This window comes from Papaver somniferum, chromosome 5 (genome assembly GCF_003573695.1).
Source record: "Papaver somniferum cultivar HN1 chromosome 5, ASM357369v1, whole genome shotgun sequence".
NCBI lineage: Eukaryota > Viridiplantae > Streptophyta > Magnoliopsida > Ranunculales > Papaveraceae > Papaver > Papaver somniferum.
Window position 1 is genome coordinate 214,611,626 of NC_039362.1, and position 20,594 is coordinate 214,632,219.

General features: G+C 37.8%; 1 protein-coding gene across 1 annotated transcript; it reads left to right on the forward strand.

Moving 5' to 3' along the window:
• Window positions 1–581: 581 nt before the first annotated feature.
• On the forward strand, window positions 582–2,060 carry LOC113278599 (agmatine coumaroyltransferase-2-like). Its single transcript, XM_026527405.1, has one exon. It carries the CDS (start codon window positions 605–607, stop codon window positions 1,922–1,924), a length of 1,320 nt encoding a protein of 439 aa, XP_026383190.1. The 5' UTR covers window positions 582–604; the 3' UTR covers window positions 1,925–2,060.
• Window positions 2,061–20,594: the final 18,534 nt, after the last annotated feature.

Here is a 20,594-nt window from a genome sequence, read left to right on the forward strand (position 1 = left end):
AGCTTTATAACTGTTTGCAGGAACATATCGGGCAATTTTTGTTTATTCCGCAAATTCAAAGAGTCGAAGCTAAGCAAACATTTCTATTTTTTTTGTTTATTGAGTTATGTAAAACATATTTGTGAGCTGAGCACTTTTTTCAGATATCTTGTCCAGTTTGAAACATGGGTTTTGTTGCAATTTGTTTTTCCATTAGAATATATTATCTTCATGTATTACCAAATTATTTCTTGGGCTTCTGCCTTGATTTAAGGGCGGGAAAGTCTTGACACCTAACAGATCTCACTCCGACAGAGAAATATAAAATATTGGTGAAAATGGCATAAAATGCATGAGAGCTCTATCTATCAGCCTTACAAGTAGCCATTCTCTTGAAAACACTCTTTATGTTTGAAGCTGTCTTTCTATTTCCTAGAAATTCTACCCCAACTTTTGCATCCAAGATTCACATTCTTTTTTTGACTAAACCAACCCATATACCCAATTTTTACCTGACACTATAGTGTCACTATTTAAACTACATTTTGGTCATCCATAAACTACACATTAATCCTTCTCACAAATCTTTCATATTATCAAAACCAAAACTATTAACGAAATCACCATGTCTATCAAAGTTCAACAACTGAGTTCAAAGCTAGTCGGACCAATTTACAATGGTGATGAACAACCACCACGAGATACTAACCAATTTGCTCCTCTCAGTGTCTTTGATTGGTATATACCCGGTGAACACGTACCCGTGATATATGCATTTAAAACACCAAATCATTCAAACGCATTTTTAGAACAAGGTCTTGGGAAAGTGCTGTCAGAGTACCGAGTATGGGCTGGTAGACTTGGTAAAGATGAGAACAATCATAGTATAATTCTTCTCAATGACAAAGGTGTTAGGTTCATTGAAGCATCAGCTGATCGCGCCCTTGAGCAGGTTATGCCTTTTAACCAATCCACCTTATTAACCCTTCATCCAGACTTCGAAGGAATGAAAGAAATTTTAATCATTCAGCTCACAAGATTTTCTTGTGGGTCTTTAGTCATAAGTTTCTCGTCGAACCATATGGTAGCTGATGGCTTCTCTGTGAGTCAGTTCTTAGTTTCTTGGGGTCGGGTTTGTCGCGGACTTGACATCAATCCACGTCCTTTGCACAACCGCGAAATTTTTGTTCCTCGGAATCCATGCAGGGTCGAGTTTGATCATCAAAGCTTAGAGTTCACGAAAGGAGTGATCAGTGACGTGTTTATTGATCCTTCAAATGTTCCTCCTTATTCAGAAGACGATGTGATATATCATAAACTTCATTTTCCTACAGAACTTATAGCCAAGCTCAAGAGCAAGGCAGGTTCTTCAGCTTCAGGAAAGCCTTATACCACATTCGAGAGCTTGGTCGCTCATATATGGAGAACCATTACTAAGGTACGAGGACTCACCTGCCAAACTACGGAAATCAAGATTGCTGTGAACGGGCGTAAAAGGTTGATACCGCGAATTCCAGATGAGTACTTCGGTAATTTAGTACTCTGTGCATACCCTGCAGCTCAGGTTAAAGAGCTGTTGAATGGATCTTTACGCCACACCGCGTCGATAATACATGAATCAGTGGTGAGATTGAATGATGATTACTTCAAATCATATATAGACTTTGTGAGCAATGACATGCAGGGCGAGAATCCCACACCAGAAAGAGGTGAAAGGACGTTGGTAGCATTGTGGCCCAATTTAGAATTTGATAGCTGGCTTGGATTTCCGTTTAATGAAGTTGATTTTGGTTTCGGAAAACCTTGCCTTTTCATGCCGTCGTTCGACTCTTTAGAAGGTCTGGTATATTTGGTTCCGGCCATTGATGGAGGCGTCGATGTCTATGTATGTTTGTTCAAACAACAAATGGCACTCTTCGACGAAGTCTGTTACTCTATAGACTGATTAGTTGTATGTCTGAATTTAGTGCATCTATCGCTATTTATGGCCATTATTACATGTAAGGTTCTACGACGATCCAAGGAACAGAAATGTCTAGCCCAGTAAAAACTTAGTATGATCATGTTTTTCTTTTTTACAAGTTACGATGAATTTTACTAATTATGATAATAATATATAAATAAAATTCTGATGTCTATATAATTTTTTTTTGTTTTTGTCACGGAATCGTATTATCACTATATTATAGTGATCTCGTCTTTGTTTATAATTACTTACTTAAAGACTCGTTCTCAAATTCACACGGAAAAGAAGAATAATTTTGATTAAATAAAAAGCGAAAGAAAATTACACTCCGAAGTCTGAAGAAGAAATGAAAACTCAATAAACTTTTTTTCTTCCTAATCCTACATCACCACTACTTGACTGCGTTTGGCTAATATATTCCGGTAAGTTTTGATCATCATCGATACAGCAACCTAAAAGCATAACGATACACATAAAAATAATCATGAAGATACAAAATACACGAAATATAAAATTAGCAGTCTCAGTATTTTTATAAGATGACCATAGTAGTACTTGAGCCACATTCGAAGAGGATTCCTCATTATCATCACCAGCATTAATTCCATAATATCTTTCCTTGTACAAATTAAAACGCCCTATTGAATCCAATGTTGCTCTGTATATATGAACATCCTCCTTGATCATACTTTCTTCTTCGTCTTGTTGTTGATTCTTGTTTGGGTAAAGGTATTTAAGTACTACATCATCCGAACCAACAAAATATAAGTTAGGCTAACCCCTATGGGCTAGATTGAACTACTAGATTGGTCAAAAAGTGTTGCAAATCAAGAAAAAGTGTAGGAAAAAAGTTTAACACTACGTCTTGATACTTGTCTCTCCTAACAATTGCTCGCAGTCCAACTAACAGCGAGATTGAAACGCTGAATCATTCAGCGCTGAAAAAGTGACATAAACGCTGAACCATTCAACGCTCTATAGGGAGAGAGAGGGGGAAAAAATGGAGAAACGTAATGGAGAGAGGAAAGAAATGGAGACAAAGGAAAATAGAGAGAGAGAGAAAAGAAAAAGAAGGAGATAGAAATGGTAATAATTAGTTGTTTGGAAAATAAATTCATGTGATGCTAAACCATTCGGCGTTCAACGCTGTTCTTTCAGTGTTTCGCTGCGAGATTAACAATACCATAGGAGTTAGAAGGTTGCCCTAACTGACGTGGATGGTCAATCCAGCTGCTAGATATCTAGTTCATAGGGGTTAGCCTTGCCACTAGTGTCTAAGTTTAATGTTACTGGAGGACTTATTACTGAACCCTGTATCTTATCTGGCACTACTTTTAAATTTTTTTCACTTAGATACCCATGACGAAGATAATCAATTCTTCTTTATATAAAGGAGAATGATTTTGCTGGCGTGTCGGAACTACAACAAACCAAAGATTTTCTCTCCAAAGGAAGGAAGCCATGTGGAATATACGAAATAGTTGGTTGCTTTCCTAAGAAGATCCGTCTCAATCGATAAGTTAGTTTGGATTAGGAAAAGACACTACTCTTAGTCATGTCTTGCTAAATCATTTGTTTTGAATACGAAAAGACACACTATTGGTGACTTTATGTAAAGATTTGCTGTTTACAACAGACGCGCGGCAAAGAACGCATCCCTATTGTGAAGCGTTATCAACAGACACACACCAAAAGACGCATGATTACTGAAAAGGGCTCAAGGAATTTGAAACCCTCTATATATATTCTTTCCAATGCATGCATAACTCATTTCCAGCAGTTTTGCTCCTAATATTCCCCGATAACTTTGTCTATAGAGGTAACACACTCACTTTCTTTGTGTTGCACGTCATATGTTTGATAAATAAATATGTGTTGAATCTCATAATTATATTTGCAAAATAGTTTACCACTTCCATTACTTTGAATGCGGTTGTGGGATCAAATTGTGTATTCAAATAATATATGTTGATAATTCCATTGATCAAATTGTGTATTCAAATAATATATGTTGATAATTCCATTTTTTTGTGTGTTGTGAATAGTAGACCGTAAATGAAATATATAGAGGAATGGTGGCGCAGCGTATCAACGGTAACTCAGCTCAATCTAGAAATTTAGGTTAAAATTTCCAGAGACCTGACTTCTTGAATCGAAGAATTGAATCAGATTCGATGCAAGGCTTTCGAATTGATGACAGAATCAAATCAATGCAAGACTTTAGAGAAAAACTCTAGTTTATTATCTCTTAAAAACTGAATGACAAAAACTATCTTACAATTCCTTATTTATAATAACCTAACTTTCCTAAAAATCGAGCATCTAAAAAAGGAAATCATAAAAGAAAAGGAAATCTAAAAAAAGGCCAAAATTAGGAAAGGTATCAAGATGCTGCATCAGGTCCCGCCGGGGTAGAAGGATTCGACCACGAATCTGGAACTGGGTCTGGTGGAACAAAACGTGATAAATAACGAACATTGAAGACATCCGAAGTGTTGATGTTTGCTGGAAGTTGTAGGCGATAAGCATTGTCATTAATTCGTTCCACGACCGTGAGAGGACCTATTTTCTTTGCCTTGAGTTTATTATAAGCATGAGCCGGCATACGATCTTTAGTGAGAAATACCCAAACTTGATCACCTACTTCGAAGAGAACACGACGACGACGAGAATCAGACGCAGCTTTGTACTTTGAGTAGGATGATTCGAGATTGGCAATAACCTGCGTATGAACCTTATGAATGTTGTCTACAAAATCATCAGCTACACCATGAAGACGTGTATGGTCTGGAAGAGTAGATAAATCCAAAGGACCACGAGGGAGAAGACCATAAACGACCTGAAATGGACTGAACCCCGAACTTCTATTTATTGAATGATTATGAGCAAACTATGCTTGAGGAAGTTTTGAATCCCAAGTTTTAATAGAATCACCCACAAGGAAGCGAAGAAAATTCCCCAAAGATCTATTGGTCACTTCTGTTTGACCGTACGTTTGAGGATGATAAGCAGAGCTCATGGCAAGGCTGGTTCCTAGTAATTTCCATAAAGACCTCCAAAAATGACCTAAGAACCGAGAATCCCGATCAGAAACGATGGAAGTTGGCAATCCATGGAGTCTGTAAACCTCTCGAGAGAAAAGTGTTGCGACTTGGACTGCATCTGTTGTCTTTTTACATGGAATAAAGTGTACCATCTTGGAGAAACGATCAACAATGACAAAGATTGAATCGAAACCCTTTTGTGTACGAGGAACACCCATCACAAAGTCCATACTGATGTCTGTCCATGGTTGTGTTGGAATAGGGAGAGGAAGGTAGAGACCGACATTCGTGGCATGACCTTTTGATGTCTGACACACTGTACAGCGTTCGACAAAACGCTCAACATCACGTCTCAATGCAGGCCAAAAATAAGACTGAGAAAGTAAATGCAACGTCCGGTCGCGACCAATGTGACCTTCATTATGTGTTTCAGCAACAAGTTTAAGACGGAGGCTGCAGTCTGGAATGCAAAGACGACTGTCTCGAAAAAGAAAGCCATCATGCATAGTGAAATCTCGAGAAAGACCATTCTGAACGTCAAGAAGAACTCGACTAAAGAAATCATCAGACTCATACAAATCAGCAAAGGTGGAAAATCCCGGAACTGAGACATGAAGAACACTCAGCAAAGAATGGCGACGACTCAGGGCATCAAGAACTAGATTGGAAACACCTGACGTGTGTTTGATAACAAACGTAAATTGTTGAAAGTAAGATATCCATGATGCATGACGAGCTGAGACTTTATCTTGACTATTCAGGTGTTTTAAAGCATCATGATCTGTGTAGAGAACAAATTCTTTATGGAAAAGATAATGTCTCCGGTGTTTGATTGCTTGAACCACTGCATAAAATTCCACATCGTAAGTACTATAACGTAGACGAGCTCCAGCCAGCTTTTCACTGAAGAGGGCGATAGGCCTGTTGCGTTGGCTCAAGACAACACCAATGCCCAACTTAGAAGCATCACTATGTAGCTCAAAAACTTGAGTAAAATCTGGAAGATCTAGTATAGGTGCTGATAACAATTTTGTTTTAATGATCTCAAAAGCTGTAGTTGCTTCGGTAGTCCAAGTGAAGACACTATCATGACGAATACAATCAGTGATAGGTGCCATCAAACTGCTAAATTGCGGCACAAATCTTCGATAAAAAGATGTTAGACCATGAAAACTTCGAGTTTCAGATAAAGTAGTAGGAGTAGGCCAAGATTCGATTGCTTCTACTTTGCCTGGGTCGACGGCTAGCCCTTCTGCTGAGACGATGTATCCAAGGAAGTGAACCTCAGGAGAGCCGAACTCACACTTTTTTAGTGTGGCAAATAGTTGATCTTGACGGAGAACAAGAAGTACTTCTCTCAAGTGTGCAAGATGTTCTGTTAAGGACTTACTAAATATGAGAATATCATCAAAATAAACGACTACAAACTTACCTATGAAGGGCCGAAGAGATTGATTCATAACGCGCATGAAGGTGCTTGGTGCATTGGACAAGCCAAAGGGCATGACAAGCCATTCAAAAAGTCCTTCTCGAGTTTTAAAAGCCGTCTTCCATTCATCTCCTGGACGGATTCTTATCTGATGATAACCACTTCGAAGATCCAGTTTAGAGAAAATCGTTGTAGCTCCAATTTGATCTAATAGATCGTCGAGACGGGGAATGGGAAATCTATAGCGTACTGTAATTTTATTTATAGCACGGCTATCGACACACATCCTCCAAGATCCATCCTTCTTTGGTATAAGCAAAGCTGGGACTGCACACGGACTCAGACTTTCACGTAAATATCCCTTCAACACAAGATCCTCAACTTGACGTCTAAGTTCTTCATGCTCACTCGGACTCATACTATAATGAGCTCGATTAGGAAGAACAACATCTGGAATTAGATCAATATGGTGTTGAATGTCTCTGAGGGTAGGAAGGTCGGGTGGTAACTCAATGGGAAAAACATCCTGAAACTCCTCCAATAGTCTTTGAAAGTGTTCTGGAGGTGATGGTAAAGGCTCTCTGACAACCGAAATGATCAATATTAGAACACATCCCTTTTCTCGAAGTGTTTGTTCAAAAGCCTTTTGCTGCAAGAGAAGGACTGGAGCTGATGGTGTGTGCTGTTTCTCGGGCAAAGAAGGTTGTAGAGTGAAATTGTGATTATTGTAACGAAAAATGTAGGTATTACGATAGCCATCGTGTTGTACTCGAAGATCAAATAACCAAGGGCGTCCTAAGAGTAGATGGAAAGCATCCATCGGAGCAACATCACAATGAATCTGATCCTTATATGAATCACCCACCGAAAAAGAAATCAATTCTCGTCGAGTTATGAGTACATCGGTTTTCCGATCCAGCCATGCCAACTTGTAAGGGTTAGGATGTAGTTCTGTTGATAATTGAAGCTTGTTTACAACTTCCTCAGCAATGACGTTTTCGCTACTTCCAGAGTCAATTATGAATTTGCACACCTTGCCTCCAATAGTACACTTTGAATGAAAAAGATTATGTCGTTGAGGGTTGATATCTGTTCCACGCGGAGCTAAACACACACGTCGTAACATTAATGCTGGTCCACTATCAGCTGTAAGAACCTCCACTTCATCTTGTGGCTCCGCAGCTTCCTCATCGTAAATTACTTCAACGTCATTACCAGCAGTGTCAAGGAGGAGGCCTCTTCTGTTTCTAGTGGGGCAGTTAGACTGTCGGTGACCTATATCTCCACAAGAAAAGCAACAAAGTGAATTTGGTCGAGTTTGCCGATTGTCAAGAGCTGGAACAATGGGTGTGTCTGCTTTGACAGAAACAGAGTCATCTGTCGCAGTCGGAGTGTGATTTGGTCAAGAAGAACGAACAATAGACCAGGATGAAAAGGATGATTTAGTTTGTGCCTCAATAGTTAAAGCTTGTTGATGTGCTTCTGACAGTGTCAATGGATGGAAGAGATTGATTCTGTGTTGAATCTGTTGTCGTAATCCTGCTGTAAACCGTGCTACCAGTTGACGCTCAGAGTCTTGTATATCAACTCGATTGAGAAGTAAAAAAAATTCAATGGAGTAATCAGCCACAGATCGGGTGCCTTGGCGGATGGTATGGAGACGTTGAAACATAAGCTGGTCATAATTGTAAGCCAAGAATGTTTTCTTAAGTTTCGATGTAAGTTTATCCTATGACATGATCTTCGGTTTTCCGAGACGTGCACGAGTTGTCTTCAATTGTGTCCACCATGCAGCTGCTCTTCCACGAAAACGCATCGTTAAAACAGGAACACATCGATCCATTGGAGCTCGTTTGAACTCCAGAATTTCTTCCACCGTGACTATCCAATCGAGCAGTTCTTCAGCCGAAGAATTTCCATGAAACTCTGGTATCTCGGTTTTGAATCCTGTTTCCCAATGATTATCCGCTGCTGCAATTTGGACGTTGTCTTGTGTTAGGGGACGGTTGTTGCGTAGATTTGCAAAGGGGTTATCTATTTCTGAAAACGGGTTTTCTTCATTGTCACCATCGTTACTGTTATTATTATTTTCATGTTCAATATTTTCTCGAACTGGTGGTGGTTGTTGCTGAACAGCAAGGGCTTGGAGAGTGGTAGTGATCGTGGCCATCTGGGCTTGTAGCTCAGCAATAGCATCTCGGGTGATTTCTGCTTCAGTACGCAATGGTGCACGACGAGGTCTTGGCATCGTGTTATCAAACAAGGAACGTAGTTGGCTCTGATACCAACCTGGCGCAGCGTATCAACGGTAACTCAGCTCAATCTAGAAATTTAGGTTAAAATTTCCAGAGACTTGACTTCTTGAATCGAAGAATTGAATCAGATTCGATGCAAGGCTCTCGAATTGATGACAGAATCAAATCAATGCAAGGCTTTAGAGAAAAACTCTAGTTTATTATCTCTTAAAAACTGAATGACAAAAACTATCTTACAATCCCTTATTTATAATAACTTAGGGCCTGTTTGGTACAGTTTTCAAAAATAGTTTTCCACTGTTTTAAAAACATACCCTTTTTCCTTGTTTTCATTTTCTAAAAATTGTTCGGTAAACTGTTTTTGAAAACAAGGAAAACCAACTAAATCGGATCCAATGTAAAGATTCGTCTAAGAGATAGTGATATTAGCCATGACTCACTTGCAGTCATTCCCCATCTCTTACTTTGTTCTGAAAAGAAGAAAAGAATAAAGAAAAGAAAAAAAGAGAAAACACAGAAAACAATAATTTGTTGTTTTCATTTTTTTGTTTTTAAAAACAGAAAATAGATAGAAAACATTTTCTGAAAATGTCCTTATCAAACGCGTTTTCTCCTGTTTTCTGTTTTCTCTGTTTTTAAAAACAGAAAACTGTTTTTGAAAACTATACCAAACATGACCTTAACTTTCCTAAAAATCGAGCATCTAAAAAAGAAAAATATTAAAAGAAAAGGAAATCTAAAAAAGGCCAAAATTAGGAAAGGTATCAAGATGCTGCATCAAATGGTGTTGTTTTGGTAGGTACGTTGTTATTCAAAGTTGCATCTTAATTCTTAAAGTAAAGATTAACCATACCAATTTCTATGAAGTGGTGGAGAAACAAAAAATATGCCAATAATCATTAGAATGCCCTTGCAAAAAACTGAACAATGTTTGTTTTTAGATGATTTTGACGAGAGGATTTTGGAGTCCCTGATAAGATTTCTTAGTTTCTCTGATTCAATGGAGCATCATTGCTTTCATCAGTGGTTGATTGTTAAACCATTTCATCGCAATTTTATATAACACTACCATATCACTGCATTGTCATCAACGAATGATGGGTAAAGATAATGCGTTTAACAAAAACTTCAGATCGTTTTTGTTGAAACCATGTATTGTTACGAATTTAAGAATTTAAACAAAGAAATGCATTTCAGGTCTCCGGAAAAAAAATGTTGGTATATCAGATTACACACCTTCAAAGTGTTTCGTTTGTAACTGTCTTTCGTCTCCCATTAATGGAGCATCATTGCTTTCATCAGTGGTTGTTTGTTAAACCATTCGATCGCAATTTTACATATCACTACCGTATCACTGCATTCTCATCAACAAATGATGGATAAAGATAATGCGTTTAGTTACAACTTCAGAGATAAGATTACTTCTTCTGTACCAAAGATTCCTGACAACTCCGTTTCATCGATCAAGAATGAAATGGACAAATTTTAGTTTCGGTGAACATCCTTATATCAGTTCGTTCTTTCAAATATTTATGTTTAAGAATGTTCTTTATCAATGAGTTTTCTATGTTCTCTTTAGTTCCCTACCAATTGAATCATTGACTTTTTGTGTTTGTTAAAATTTCTGATAATTAACGAACTGCGGTTATTCCCATGTATATGATCCCGTAATAGTTTGTCGACCTATATTTTTTTTTTTCAGTGCAACGTATTAGAATCATTTTGCGAAATTAGTGGAAATCATGCAAGTAGTAGCTTTCATACTACGATTGGAGCCTCAAGAAGGGTAAAGTAATATTCAATTTGAATGCATGCTCCGAGTGAAAACGGAGACAAAATAGTGACTGAGTATGTTCGAAATACTGAAGTGGCAAGGATTGAGTCATTAACTGCACTTTCTCTTCCTACTTCTTTTTTCGTTATTTCCCTTTCTTGGTGGTCCAATCTATTGGTCTTCTGGTGAGGTCAAAGCTATTATCCATTTTCCAAATACTGAACTTTCAACTCTTTCCGTGCAACAGGTTCTTTACAGAATAGAAACATTTGGGATGGAAAGCAATATACAATTAAGGTACCTATAATTTGTCGATATATATATGCATATATTTTCACGTTAATTTCCCGATGTATATGTGCAACAGGTTTTTTTCAGTAACGCTGACATGCATGCATATTAGGTTACTTCCCTTCGATTATTAATTGGTCATGTATTGCATATTTCCATTATGGTATCATTTCAGGCCTTTCACAAGTCTCAATAGAAAGGAAGAGAGAAATAAAAGGCTCTTTAGCAAGTAAAGCCAACAATTTATAGTTGGGCATCAATGTACAAGGATACGAGGTGCTTTACCTTTGATGTTGTACAGGCGGGAAAGATTTCACAAGCTTCATCATTTGTTATTTCTTTTTTCGTCATTTGTTATAAGCTTCAGGTAGCCTATGGCTGCTTTCTATGAAAGTTTTCTTATTTTTTGTTTTGCTTAACTAACTTGGTTTCTTTTTCGAAATATCATCCATTGAAGGGACAACACTCATGCATATGTTGGTAATTCTCTTGGTTTATTTCTCAAGCTCCACCGCCAAAGAACCAAAGATGCAAGTAGGTTCATTGTCACTTTATAAACTTTAAAGGCGTTTATTCACATCTACTGTTCGTCTTTTTGTTTGACAAGCAAGTTAAATATTACTTCAGAGAGACTGTTTCGGTAAATCAATAGTGGATGATGTAAAGTTTCGGATTGCGATGTATTTTGTAGGCTCAAGTAACCAGCCACATACCGTTTTTAAGCTGCCAAAATTATCAGCTTTTTTATATCCCAACACCCCTACATTACCATGCATGAAGTCAACAAAGTTCATGGCCATGAAGGATGAAAAACATACACAAAATTGGAAACAGTAAATATATCGATCAAGGTTTCGTTAGCATAATAATTCATTTATGTTTGATTGTCTGAATTTTTGATGTAAAAATGTGCTCTCCTCAAGTTTTGATTTGATGTTAAGGAAGTTTCACGCGTAAATGGTCAACCATTATGCCTTCTTTTTGTTCACTAAATTAACTAGCCCGTCCATTTGGAGGGGTTTACAGAACTTGTAGGTAATATAATCCGTATTGTATATAGCAACCGAACCATCAGTCTGTCTAACTAATAATATGTAATTACCAACAGAGATAAGATCAACTCCAGGTTTTAACTTTTGACCCCCAAGAATGGTATCGGTAGGATAATCGAAACTTTGCCAAACAATTTGAGATTCTGAACCATATAATACAAAGTTGCCATTATCATGCATCATTGCATATGACACTGGTTTTTGTACGTCGGGCATTAAAGGTTTCTCTGTATTATCTGGCATTACCCGCAACATCAACTTTCCTTGGCTGGTGAAGAGAATTGAAGATTGTTTATGTAATGGAAGATCGTTACGGTTAGCTGTCCAAACTAGAGTTTTTTTTTGATGATTTAACAAGCCATATACCAACTACATACCGATCAATAGAATTGGATAACAGGTAGAAACCAAAAGCAAGGTTACCCGAGGGAGAAAGCCAGTAAGCACTAGTACCATTAGAAGAGGTAGAAAGCGATGAACCTCTTGTTATGTTGCTGGCCAAGGTGTCATTCAAATATGAGGATTCAACAACTAGTAATGGAACAAGAAGGAACAAGGACAAAGAGAGAATCATCACCTGTTGAAACTTCATGGTTTTGGACGGCTTGTACTGAAAATCAACTAGCTTGGTTGTTTACGTTAGCATAAACTTGGGCCATCGAATTCCTATTTATATAATAAAGTCCAATCTAATACAACTTCCTGACTGACAAGGAACTAACAAATTCTAAAATAGGTAGGATTAGTACAACAAAGTCCTCTTAAATTAGGAAACATACTACAATTACAATATTTCGGAACAAAAAGCTAACTCAGATGAGTGAAGTTGACTTTGGCGAGACTTACATTAATTATCACAAAATTGGTTAAAAAGACCAAAATCAACAATTCCTGAATGAAAAAGATATTTAGATTTTGATACTGTTTAAATGGACAAAAATGTAAAAATAGTCAGGATTTAAACAGTTTCATCCTACCCATTTTCAAATACTTTTTCTTATTTTTAATTTACATAAGGATGTATCCAATTTCATCCTTACTATTTTTTAAGTTTAGGTCACGATGAATTCAATTTCATCCTTGCTATTTTTTTAGTATCCATTTGACCCATACTAATTTTTACTCGTCCATTTAAACCATGTATTAAAAATATTTGGACAAATGACCCATTTTCTGATTAATTATCACCTTCCTAAATTTGACATAATCCTGGGTTTCTCCTTATATACATGGTTCCTCAGCTTCTGGAAATGAAAGCAAATAAGTCTTCCAAACAGTTGCTTACACCTGCAGTCAAACTCTAATGCCTCAATCTCTTTGAATGGCCATCCACCAGAATTAGCCGAGGCTCCTGCCATTCCACTGATGGGGAAATGAGCAAAGGGGAAGGGTGAAAATCAAGCTACCATTGATTGTGACAGTAAGAACAATGTTAATTTCTTGCGATGGAAAAATCAGAGCATTCACCGGAGAACTAAAGCCATCTTAGAAGACATTTTACTTGTGGATGCTTCAAAAGCTAATTATGTTAATTGAATATGTACATAGATTAGCAAAATATGTTAGGAGAACAAAAACAAAAGAAAATGCTATCCAACTCTCTAATGTTACGAAAAGAGATGCTATTATATAATTCTAAGTTTTAACATATTTATAAGCAGTTAAACTAATGGATTTTGGTTCTATAGTGCGTTTAAGCATCCCGCCTCTCCCAAGGAAAACTGCAAGTAATATTTTAGATAATAAAACATGTTGTTGTTGTTTAGTGACGGGTGAAATTCATAAGCAGGGGCGGAACCAAGGATCATGGGATGGGGGTGCAGAATTTGCTATGGGGAGCAAAAATAAACTTTAGGAGTGCAAAAATACAAAAATAAATTTATACCTTAAAAGAAAAAAATTCTCATTGGATCTAAAATAGGTTTTGGAGCCAACTGGGCAGGGATACAAGTGCACCTTTGCAATGGGATCTCTCCGCCCCTGTTCATAAGGGCTCTTAACCATAAAGAAAATTGATGAAAGTCCTACATAAATGAAGCTAGTGTTCTTGTGCTGGTTCCCAGCTTGTAGTTTGGCTATTTGTTCTTTAGGTTCATCGAGAGGCCTTTTTGGTTTGCTTTCTTGATGTTTCTTGGTTACAATAGCGTTCCCTTTAGTTTCTTTCTTCATTCTCCTTCTTACTAGTGGTAGGGCTATTTTGCTCTCTGTAAGCGGAAATGATTAACATCCCGCGGGTTGGATTCCCGCGGGCCATCCGGACGGTAGGAGTGTGTGAGAGGGACCCACTTCCTGTAAATCCGCCGGGTCAGGGGATCCCTGTTTTTGTGTCTTGCGGGATGGACCGCGGGATTCAACCCGCGATCAGTGTATCGTTCCCGCTATGTAAGTTGTATTCCCCGCACACGCTATGTCTGCTTTTAATACTACATTTCTTTTGGCCTATCGAAAAAGAAAAAAGTTTCAATATATTTCAAAAAATGAATTTGACCTATGATAATAATGTTTTTTATCACAAAATTGGTCAATTAACTCAATAACAACAATTCTTGGATGAAAAAGACATGTAAAATTTGATATTGTTTAAATGAACGAGAATGTAAAATAGCCAGGATGTAAACAGTTTCATCCTACCCATTTGGAAATATTTTTTCTTATTTTTAATTTACATCAGGATGCATCCAGTTTCACCCTCGCTATTTTTTAAATTTAAACCAGGATGAATCCAGATTCATTCTTGCTATTTTTTTGGTGTCATTTTCACCCATACTAATTTTTACTCGTCCATTAGAACCATGTTATAAAAATATTACTAAAATCTAATCTTACTCGGTGCTCATGCATGTTTCACATGTCTATCTATCAAACTATAATGGCCGGTCCCCTGTGCGGACATGAACCACGACGAATATATATGCCGACATATACATGCACACAACTAGCTAAGTACTTCTACAGTACCTGCTGTTAAATATCAGTAGTAAAATCCCGGGAGAAGATTCGATTGTGCAAAAGTGTGGTCCATCCACTTTTTTCTGCCGGGATTTTCCACGTAAAAATCTGTCAAAAAGGCTGGCATTTTCCAAACGATTCTCACATGCATTAATCTTCTACTGCATTTGTTTCACTGGCGGGGGAGATGAAGATAAAAGTGAAGGCCATCTGCACTGTAGATAATCAATGCTATCCATGACTAAAGTGAGTGGATGCAACAAAGAGCTAAGATGATGGTGACTGAACCATTAGGCTAAAGTTATTGAATTGCACACCTCTTTAGCCTAATGGTTCAGTCACCATTATCTTAGCTCTTTGTTGCATCCACTCACTTTAGTCATGGATAGCATTGATTATCTACAGTGCAGATGGCCTTCACTTTTATCTTCATCTCCCCCACCAGTGAAACAAATGCAGTAGAAGATTAACGCAACAAAGAGCTAAGAGTTCGTATAGGGGCTTGTGCACACCACAAAGAGGCAGAAGGGTTTGAACCATTAGGCTAAAGTTATTGAATTGCAGGAATAATGGACTCATGCGTGCACGGAGCTGGTTATTACCGGTGTCATTACAGTAAAGTGATAAAGTAAGTCATTCGGTGATTATATCAGGGACCAGGAAACTTGTTAGCACTAAGCTCTAAATTCTTTAACAATTAAGAAAGAACAAATAAACAAAAAAGAAGACGGGCGAATTGTATGATGTGTATCTAGCTGGATGCGGTGCTATAAATACGAGTCCCTAGCACTCAATTCTCTTCACAACATAGCAAAGCAAAACAAAACCAATTTCACCGGCCATGAGAATCCAACACCAATTTCTTGTTTACTACTCTCTGTTTCTTCTCTTCTTAACTGCTGCAACCTTGATATCTCCTTCTCATGGGGATTTAGGAAAATGCCATCCCAGCGACTTCAAAGCTCTTATGAAGATGAAGAATTCTATAACCATGTCCGAAGTATATTCTTCATGGTTCCAAAACACAGACTGTTGTGACTGGATTGGAATCCAATGCGATAGCAAAACCAACCGCATAGGCGGAATCCACCTCTTTATAGGTGAACTCTATGGCCAAATTCCACCCTCTGTAGGTGACCTTTCTCACCTCACGGCTTTAACTCTCAACCACTTCAAAAATGTCACTGGTCCGATCCCGCAATCTATCACAAAGTTAAAGCATCTGGAAGTGCTGGATCTCGGCGATATGAGTCTGTCAGGGCCGGTTCCTCACTTCCTTAACCAACTCACTCTTCTCACCAGACTCGATCTCTCAAAAAATCAATTCTCTGGTTCTATTCCACCCAATCTCTCGGACCTCAAAAATATTATATCCATCCGTCTCGATGGGAACAAACTCACCGGTTCAATCCCGGAGTCTTTTGGGAAATTTACTGGTCCTGTACTTGATCTTTACTTGGGTCGCAATAGACTCACTGGTCGGGTTCCAAAATCTTTTGGAGCTTTGAATTTTAGCTATATTGACTTGTCAAGGAACAAACTTATAGGTGATGTATCCTTTCTAATCAATCCCCATGGTGCAACATTTATTGATTTGTCGAGGAACGAGTTCGAGTTTGATCTATCAAATGTAAAGTTTCCAAAGGATTTTAATTGGTTCGATATATCACATAACAAAATATTTGGTGGAATCCCTGATGAGATTAAGAATTTGGAAAGTTTGTACGAGTTGAAGGTAGGTTACAACAGGTTATGTGGTAAAATACCAACTGGAGGGATTATGAAGCGTTTCAAAAGCACTTCATTTTTTCATAATAAGTGTCTGTGCGGGACGCCATTGAAGATCAGTTGTAAGAAATAGCAATGGAGTAACATTATGTTATGTATCTGAGTGCCCTTAGTAATAGTCTAGTACGTGCCTCCGTGCATGGGGTGTAATAAATGTGGTAACCGTTAGTAATCATTGGATTGTCTCAATGAATTGGAGAGTCACCGGTTAGATGTCGACGAGTGTACTCTCCAGATTAGCCACACCTTTCTCAAATAGGGTTTGTTGTTATAAGTCTGTAAGAGAGGCGGCCGTTTTAGTTAATGAATCTATGAACTATTTTTGTAGTACCTCTTTGTTCTTCATCATTTCATTGTCTCACCAGGTTCTTATCCTTGTGATTTGAGAATCAACCCTACACTTCTGTTGTGAATTTGTTGTGGTAACACAACAATTGGCATCAGAGCCGTTCAGTCCTTGTTTCATCATGGGAGGAAGTAGTAACCCAATTTGCAAAGATTTACAAGATAAAATTTTTGATTCACAACAGTTATAGATCAACTCATTGAATGATAAGATCGATAAGATGGTAACCAAAGATGATTTTAAGCTTCAGATGGAGAATATGTTAACAGATTTCAAATCTCATATGGAGTCTTTTGTTGAATTTTATTTTTCTCATAAAACATTTCATGTAGAATATCCAGGCAGAGCTGAATCTTCAAATCGCAGAGTCCATAATAAAGTTGATAGATCTTTCTTTGGTCATTCCACAGGAGATCGAGAACCCTTTTCTCATCAGCGTCTACCTAAACTCAATTTCCCTCGATCTGATGGTGATAACCCATGCTCCTGGATTCTGAAATGCAATCACTACTTTCAGCTTCACAACATCACGACGAATTACAAAAAGTGAAGATGGCATCCATACATCTTGATGGTAAGGCTGAAACATGGCTTTTAAACCTTCAATCTTTTCGATCTATAGTGTCCTGGTTTGAATTGAGCCATCAAGCTTGTTTACGTTTTGAGAACCCAGCTAATGAGAACATTGTTGGTAGTTTTAATAAGCTATCCCATACAACCACTGTGGATGCATCCTTTGAGGAGTTTGAACATTATAAAGCTCTTTTACTTACTCTCCACCCTGATCTACCCGAGAACTATTTTATCAACAGTTTTATTGGAGGTTTGAAAGTAGACATTCAAAACTCCGTCCTTATGTTTCACCCAAAACTGTCTTGCATCAACAAAAACTTAATAAACTTTCCACCAAGCCATTTTCAAGTGCTTTTGCATCAAGATCGTTTACCTCTAGTAACTTTCCTCCTAAATCCATCAATATACCCAACCATCAAGCTCCAAACCTACACCACCACCTAAAGATGTGCAATCCCCTACCCCTCCCATTCGAAGACTTACCCAAGAAAAGGCTCGCAAAAGAAGAGAACAAGGTCTTTGCTATCATTGTGATGAATACTACAAATCTGGTCATATTTGTTCTAAACAACAGTTATTTATGGTGCATACTTCTCGACAAGAAGAGGCTGAGGAGATTGTAGAAGAACATTCAATAGAAGAACCTGCTTCCCCTGTTGATGCCGACATGGAAATTTCTCTTCATGCTCTCACAGGGCATGTTAGTGGTGAAACAATTCTAATACCTGGTCTGCTTAACAAACAAGCTATCTTCATTCTTATTGATACATGGAGTACCCATAGTTTTATTGATAGTGCTTTAGCTCAGTCCTTGCACTGTGACATTGCACCCAATACTCAATTACTAGTTACTGTGGCTAATGGAGAAAAAACCATCAGTTCTGGTATTTGCTCACAACTTCACTGGACAATGCAAGGTCACCAGTTTTGTGCTCCACTCAGGATGCTCCCACTTGGTGGATGTGACATGGTGCTAGGTGCTGATTGGCTCAAGCAACTAGGTGATGTTATCTTTAACTTTTCCAAGCTTAGCATCATATTTAAACATAAAGGTAAGAAGATCACACTCTCTGGTAGTCACCAAAACCTACTTTGTTACACATGAGTGGCAATGCAGTTAAGCAATTCTTCAATAAACACACTCATGGTGTTATAGCCCAACTATTTTATGTATCTGCTCAAACCATTTCCCACCCTATCCCACCTCAGATTTCTGCACTTTTACAAAAATATCAAGATGCGTTTTCTGAACCATCCCAGTTACCCCCATAAAGGAGTTTGGATCATTTCATTCCCCTCAAACCCAACTCTGAACCTATTTCTATGAGACCCTATAAGTTCCCTTATATTCAAAAATCTGTTGTAAAAGACTTGGTGAAGGACATGTTAGCTTCAAGAGTTATTCAACCCAGTCATAGCCCATTTTCATCTCTTATTCTCTTGGTTAAAAACAAGGACAACACATGAAGATTTTGTGTTGATTAAAGGAAACTAAACTCCATCACTGTTAAAGACAAGTTTCCCATTCCAATTATTGATGAATTGCTCGATGAACTTAATGGTGCTAACTAGTTCATTAAAATTGATCTCAGATCTGAATATCATCAAATAAGGGTTTCTCTGGCAGATATTTTCAAGACAACTTTTAAAACACATCATGTCCACTTTGAATTTAGAGTGATGCCTTTTGACCTCACTAATGCTCCAGCCACATTTCAGGCTCTCATGAATGACATTTTTCAAGCTCATCTCAGAAAGTTTATTCTATTCTTTTTTGATGACATATTAATCTACAGTTCAAGTTTGGAGGAGCATCTTCAACACCTGCAAATTACATTGGACATCTTAAGGCATCACCAACTTTTTTCTAAGTTCTCTAAATGCTATTTTGCTCAACCAGAACTAGAATTTTTGGGCCACATTATTTCTGCAGATGGTGCTAAGGCTGACCCTACTAAGATCAGCAGCATGACTGAATGGCCTATTCCCACTACCATCAAGGAGTTAAGGGGATTTTTAGGTCTCACAGAGTATTACAGGAAGTTTGTCCAAGGATATGGAATTCTCAGCAGGCCTCTTACTGAACTTTTAAAAAAGAATGCTTTTACATGGTCTCCAACAGCTACTGAAGCTTTTAACAACCTCAAATTGGCCATGACATAAACTCCAGTTCTAGATCTGACTTCACTCAAGTATTTGTATTAGAAGCTGATGCATGTGACAATAGCATATGAGCAGTGCTTATGCAACAAGGAAGAACAATTTCTTTTTTCAGCCAACCCTTAGGACCAAGAGTTGTTTTTTATATACCTATGAGAAGGAAATGTTGTATAAATTCCCAAGCTGTCACAAGGTAGAGACACTACCTACATGGTCATCATTTTATCATCCAAACAGACCATCAAAGCATCAAGTATATTCTTGAACAAAAATTTTCTATTGTAGTGCAACGGACATGGCTCATTAAACTTCTTGGATTTGACTATCAGAAAAGATATAAGAAGGGGTCTGAGAATAAAGTTGCTGATGCCTTATCCAGAAGGCCACATCCACCATATGAGTGTCACTCAATCACTGCCACTCAACCGCTTTGGGCTCAAGATATTGCTTCCAGTTATCTAGATGATGTTAAAGCATAACAACTAATCTCTCAACTCCTAATTAATACTTCTGTTGTTGAACATTTTTCTTATCAAGATGGCATTCTGAGATTTAAGCACAAAATCTATGTGGGGACTGCATCAAACATCAGGAACATCATCCTCTCTTCAGTGCACTCTTATACTGTGGGTGGTCAATATGGCATTCAAGCTACCTACATCAGAGCTAAAACTTATTTCTTCTGGCCCAAGATGAGAGAATACATATACACTTTTGTCTCACATTGTGACATCTGCCAAAGAAATAAAGGTGAACATATCCACCCTGCATGCCTTCTCCAACCTTTGCCAATCCCAGATCAAGCTTGGAAACACATTTCCATTGACTTCATTCAAGACTTACCACTAAGTGAAAGGAAAAATGTCATCTTGGTGGTGGTTGACAGATTGACTAAGTATAGTCATTTCAATCCTCTCCTCCTCCCATACACAACTATTTTTGTGGCCAAAGAATTTATCAATCAAGTGATTAAACTTCATAGACTGCC